Source organism: Cyprinodon variegatus, unplaced genomic scaffold (assembly GCF_000732505.1).
Source record: "Cyprinodon variegatus isolate N-32 unplaced genomic scaffold, C_variegatus-1.0 Scaffold1106, whole genome shotgun sequence".
NCBI classification, from domain to species: Eukaryota; Metazoa; Chordata; class Actinopteri; order Cyprinodontiformes; family Cyprinodontidae; genus Cyprinodon; species Cyprinodon variegatus.
Genome location: NW_015151559.1, coordinates 147,769 through 154,341, shown reverse-complemented (window position 1 = coordinate 154,341; position 6,573 = coordinate 147,769). Strand labels below are relative to the sequence as shown.

Here is a 6,573-nt window from a genome sequence, read left to right as displayed (position 1 = left end):
ACTGAGCGATTTGCCCACGACTACCTTATGACGGCAGACTGAATTTCAAACATGTTTGATTTTCTCCTGACCTTACTACTCCTGAGGGGTAGGTGGTCGTTAGAGGCTAATCGGCCCTTGTTACCCCCTGTACACTAAACCACGCACCATCAGGCTGAAAGTCGGCCCGATTGGAAAATTATTTTACGACTGGAAAGTCGCCCTGAAAAGGGCAAAAAAATCGCACAGTGTACGCCCGGCTAAAGACGCTGCTGAAAGTGAAGTAAAGTAAGTAATTGTGGGTGTTTCTTATCTGGTGTTTTATCTTTAGGGCAACTGCTTCACTTTTATACTCATTGCTCAGCTTTGTCCAAAGTTGATCTATTTTTACTCTGGCCTTCTTGAAATGCAAAAATAACTTCTCCCGTCAGGTGCTAGCTCCAGAGGGACGACTGGCTAAGGATTCCTTCTTTGGATTCTTCTGGACCAATTCTTTCCTTTGCCAGTTTGACTTGAGGAAGTTCAAACGGTAACCAGCAGCACACACTGTAACAACTAGATAACCAGTATTATTGTAGTTCATGGCTATGTTGAGTGTTTTTCAGATCGATCTGACGTCTTTAGGCCAAACTGCATTCCCGCGGGTCATCTCAGCAACCCTCAACCGGAGGATCTGGATCTCCAGGTTGAGCTTCACCCGCTCCAAGAGCAGATTTCCTCTCCTCAGGGTTAGGGTTAGATTCCCGTCTTCACCCATCACAACACCTTTCATCGCATCGATCAGGCCTGCAGAGGAAGTAAAAGTGGGATATAATCACAGGGAGGAATCCTTATGGGGAAGTGAAATTGATTTGTTAAATATAATTACACTCTTAGCCCCTTTCTTCCAGCAAAAAAAAAAAAGGAGCCAGCAGAATTACCTAAGGAAAAATGTTTACAAGCTTTAACCCAGGATTTAAGATTGCAATAGGGATGCTTTTAAAATTAATTTATTAATTGCTGCTATACTTGTTATTGTTCATTTTTAACGTAATGAAAGTTGGACAAAATTAACTAACTAAATGCACTGCCAAACTGTAAATATAATTAAGTAAATTCTTTCTCAAATAAGTGCATTTTCCCTTTATGGGAGCAGCAATAAGATACAATCTGTTTAAAATAGTATATATATATATATATATATATATATATATATATATATATATATATATATATATATATATATATATATATATATCCAATAATCATGTTCTAAGGGCAAAACATCCTTCTTCTACTGGCAGATGATTTTATTATTTAGCTTCTCAAATTAAGAGCAAATACACGAATTGAGAGACATTTTTACTTAGTTTTAAACTGTTTTTGAAGCAAGTTTTGGAAGAAGCTGAAATCCTGATCCTCTTTCATCCAATAAATAGGCTTGTTTTAGCATGCTTAAATCATCTCTTTAATATCAAACATGTTACACTGCAAAACACATCTAGAACTTCAAAAAGTCAAAATGTCTTAAATGAAGTGTGTCTACCAATAATTTGAGTAGGTAAATAAAATGATTTGCCAATGGAATGAGGATTTTTACTCAGTTAAGATAATTTACACTTAAAATAAGACAATAAAATAGTTTTTTTCTTATTTTAAATATAAATGATCTTGTTCCAAGTGTCTTTTTTTTGTTCCATTTTGTTTCATGGCACTCCGCTCCTGCCTTTGATATTGGCCAGCTTAACTGGGCTTTAACCATGTTATTATTATATTCATTTGAGTATTTGTACCCAAAATAGCAGTTTTATTAAAATGCTTTTGTAGCAGACAGTTCCAGGTTAAGTTCCTCCTTCAGTTTACACCCTGCAGCCATTTGGTGACTTAGAAACGACACTGTCAAGGAACGCTATGGACAGCGGAAACATGCAAGAGGAGGAGAGTTTAGTGTCGGAGGTCGTGGATGAGTCTCCTCCATCATCCATTTTTTATTTAGAGGAGGAAAGCGGAGACGAAGATGTTGTGGAAGAGGACGCCAGGGCAGCAGAAGCTTGGTTTGGTGTAGAAGGCTTACAGCCGTACATGTTTGAGCCCTTGCCTCGCAACGCTGCCAGTTCTGTTAGCTCTACGCCTGCCGAAGACACAGACGTCCATCCCCGTGAACACTGGGACGGAACTCAATGGGAAAGGAAATGATTCTGATTTCTTATATTAACCGTTGGGTATATTAGTTGCGACATACAGTCAAGATGCTATGACCGAAACATTTGATTGACAGATGACCGTTTATATATTATTGGCCAAATTTAGGTGTTCAGTCTGACGTATAACTAACTGGCCTTCATAAAATGATGAAATAAAAACCTGCGATGGACTGGCAGACCTGTCCAGGGTGGACCCCCACATCTCGCCTGTACACAGTTGGAGCACCAGCACCCCTCCGACCCCAGATATAAGTGTGATGGAAAATGTATGGATATATCTACATTAATAAATAAATTATCTTTTTTTTCTTTCTTGTCAATCTTTATTTCTATTTAATTCTCTTAAATTAGCTAATTAAAGTCTCCTTAGCTGGATGCTGTTGGTAGAACCAATACTGACAGACTGATCTGTGCAGGTCTACTCTGATCTGCTGCAGATATCTGATTAATCAGATGGTAAATTCATCTTCAGGATGAATCTGAGCAGATCCATCAATACAGAGCAACCCTTTCCTCTCATTATAGAAATGAGCAGTTTTGTTTTGTTGAGTCCTTACATCAAAACATACAAAAAATGGCAGCCCACTGCTCCCCAAGGGGATGGGTTAAATGCAGAGAAGTAATTTCCCTCTGGGATTATTAGAGCATATAAAATACGAAAATAAAAATAAAAAAATCAGTCCTCCACTTCTTCCTGACATGAACAAAGACGTCGTAGAGTTTGTCCAGCTCCTTGTCCGAGTCCTCTGGTTTGGTGTGAACTGGGATAATCACCAGATCTTTCAGAACTGGGAGGAGATCAGACAGATATCAAGCTTATAAACATTTTTGCATAGATAATTTTACATTTATTACCACAACTCATCTCTCACCTGTATTTAGGCACCTGAACCCAAGGATGTACAGATCCCTGGCAAACACGTCCAGCCCTTCGGTCTTCTCATCATCAAACTGGTACGAGCCCACCAGGTCAACCAGGTCGTCCCTGCAAACACAAAAAAGCACAACTTTATTTAAAAAGCTGTTTAAAAACAATAAAGCAGATCAGAGATTTAAAGCGTCACTAAAAGCAACGAGTACGGCGCTCTGAGAAAACAGAAGATGCACACAAATGGAAACAGTTAGCCTCTAAAGGCCAGAACACACTGAAAAGGCTGAGTCAGAGCTACAGAGTCTGAGGAGATTAAAACATCTTTAAAAGACTTTCTGTTGTTATGTGACATATAACCCGACTGAAAACTTTATTCTTTTCATTTTCACTATTCGGAAGATTTATGTCTATATATCATTATGGCTGATAATGCATGATAACCATCATTGTATCCTGTATGCATTTCTGACCTATTTGACATCATGTAAAACCAACCACTGTGATGCCATCACTGCTCTACTTAATATAAACACCAACAATCCTTTGCTTCATTACTGTCACCGTCTCAGCAAAACACCACAGGACCAATCTGCTCCCCTTTCCCTCCTGAAAAAGAAAATCTTACGCTTCAAAATGACTGACATGTATTGAGCATCCATATTTTCAGCAGTGATGGAAATTAATTAGGAGTAGATCTGGTTTCCCAGAACATTTGTTCATAATTTAACCTGGGAACTACCCTGACACTTTAGTGCAGCAAGGCCAGGTTTCTGTAGCCATGGTTTCTTTAAATGCACAGAAAAAAAATCTCCCAAGGAAGACAATTAAAAAAAATCTTAAATCCATCAACTAATGAAATGTTTCTAATCTTCAGTAACTATTTAATACTATATATGGAAATGTTATTACTTTATTAATATTTTTTACCATTGATATCATTTCTTTATTTAACAATTTAGTGATTTAGCTAAAGCAACAATCAAATAATAAATCAAGAAATAAAATAAAAAAACACAAATTCAATCTGACTGTTAGGTGCACGTCTGTTATTCAGGCTCAAATAAACTACTTTAGGCAGTTTGTGAACTAAATTAGCCTGCCAATGAACGGATGAATTAATGGGTTAATGAATGAATAAACAGATGAACGAATTAATAGATGGATGAATGAATGAGGTAATAAATATATGGATGAATGGATGGAAGGGTGAATGAATGGATGAACGAATGGGTCAATGAATGGAAGAATGAATGGATGGATGAATTAATTGATGATTGAATTAATTAATTAATGGATAAATGAATGAGGGAATGAATGGGTGAATAAATATATGGAGGAATGCATGGATGGGTGAATGAATATATGGTGAATAGATGAATGAATGGATGAATTATTGATGATGAATGAATGGATGGATGAATAGATGGATGGGTGAATGAATATATGGATGAATGGATGGATGGGTGAATGAATGGATGAACAAATGTCTCAATGAATGAATGAATGGATGAATTATTGATGAATGAACAGATGGATGAATGGATGGATGGGTGAATGAATATATGGATGAATGGATGGATGGGTGAATGAATGGATGAACGAATGTCTCAATGAATGAATGAATGAATGAATGGATGAATTATTGATGAATGAACAGATGGATGAATGGGTGGATGGGTGAATGAATATATGGATGAATGGATGGATGGGTGAATGAATGGATGAACGAATGTCTCAATGAATGGATGAATGAATGGATGAACTATTGATGATGAATGAACGGATGGATGGATGAATGAATGGATGGATGGGTGAATGAATATATGAATTAATGGATGGATGAATGGATGGATGGATGGGTGAATGAATGAATGAACAAATGGGTCAATGAATGGAAGAATGAATGGATGAATGAATGGATGATGAATAAAAGGATTGATGAATGAATGGATGAATGAATTGATGAATGGAGTCTCACCTGTACAGGAACATGAACTGCTCCTTGTAGCGTGTTCGGCCCAGGCGGGTGCTGATTTTCAGGGTGTAGTGATGTTTCTGGTTGGCCCTGAGCGGATACACAGAAATGCGTTTCTCAGTTTGTTTACTCCAAAGAAAAGCCAAAGGAAGAAGTTCAGGATGATAGAATTCTCATTTCCACCCTTTATAAAAAGCATTGTTATGACCGCAGCAGTATGGAAAGTCAGTGGGTATATATTTCCATCCAGTAATTTCTGTCACAGTTATCCCAGCTGCGGTGGTAAGTGGTGCTGGTGTCTATCTCCAACTGTCTATGGGTGAGAGGCAGGGTCCACCCTGGACAGGTCTCCAGACAATCGCAGGGCAACACAGAGACGAACAGGACAAACAACCATTCACACTCACACCTAAAGAGGATTTAGAGAAGCCAATTAACCTAACAGTCATTTTTTTGGACTGTGGGAGGATGCCAGAGTACCCGGAGAGAACCCACGTCTCCTCAGGGAGAACATGCAAACTCCATGCATAAAGACCCCAGGCTGGGAATCGAACCCAGAACCTTCTTGCTGCAAGGCATCTATGCTTTGATTTTGTTTATTTTTGTGTTTTAAGCTTGATCCTAAAATGAGAATTTTAATTTAAAAATGGGATAAAATATGGGATTTGCTGTCACAGCGGCCCACTGTCATCATAGGCTGTGCAATACATGCACTACAGTATCAAACGATGATTTTCTAATTTTCAGGGGGCTTTCGAATTCTAAAAGATAAATTTATCACTTCGATACACATTTGCTGTTTCATAGAATCGTAGATTACAATTTCTAGTAGAAAATAGGCACATCTCATTGCATATTCAATACAAGTCTATTTACAATTATACAAATCCATAACAATGAAATAAGTCTGTTAATGGAGCATAATACTGTACTTCGGTATCCAATATAGGATAATGGAGTTGAGGTGGAAATTTTGGAAGCCAACCATCAGCTCTCGGTCAGAATTGTACCTGATGGGTTTTCAAATACTTATTTTGCTATACAGTTATATTCACAGCATAAAATTGCTTGTTGCAGCCAATGACACGTCGGCATATTTTTGGCACGCCTCCGTGAATGTACCAAGACGACTGCAAGCAACTTCAGTTTTTCCACTCTTTGCTTTCCAGTGAATAAGTAGAGATCAAAGGCAGGAAAGCAAAGAGGAGAGTTACGGCTGGTTTGGGTCATAAAGAAACTTATTCCTGAATTTGTCCACAAAAAAGTACAAATTAGATGCTCATAAACAATGGGTCAAGAAACTGACACATCTCAAGATCGGCAAATGGTCTGCTCTAGCCATTTTAGACAGGGCAGCTACAAAAATTATTTTAGACATTCGAGTTACACACAGGATGATTAGTTAGAATTTATTTCAGCAAATAATTAAAGCAGCTACAATGGAAAATGAAACTTCATCAGCACCCAGCTTTCATCTGGCTGTGAGGGGGCAGTGGTTTGTTCAGGTGGATGCCCACAGTCAGCCCAAACTCCTGGCTGGAATGCTTCTCATGGACATCAGGCTT

General features: G+C 38.2%; 1 protein-coding gene across 1 annotated transcript in view; it reads right to left on the bottom strand.

Moving 5' to 3' along the window:
• Positions 1-580: 580 nt before the first annotated feature.
• The window catches only part of LOC107101507, an 18,939-nt gene continuing 12,946 nt past the window's right edge, over positions 581-6,573 (bottom strand). Inside the window, exons 3-8 of the mRNA XM_015400457.1 lie at positions 6,473-6,570; positions 5,012-5,098; positions 3,035-3,147; positions 2,820-2,950; positions 2,342-2,369; positions 581-765 (exon numbers count right to left, since the gene is read on the bottom strand). Of these exons, the coding sequence (XP_015255943.1) occupies positions 581-765; positions 2,342-2,369; positions 2,820-2,950; positions 3,035-3,147; positions 5,012-5,098; positions 6,473-6,570 (642 nt within the window). The remainder of the gene's footprint in view (positions 766-2,341; positions 2,370-2,819; positions 2,951-3,034; positions 3,148-5,011; positions 5,099-6,472; positions 6,571-6,573) is intronic.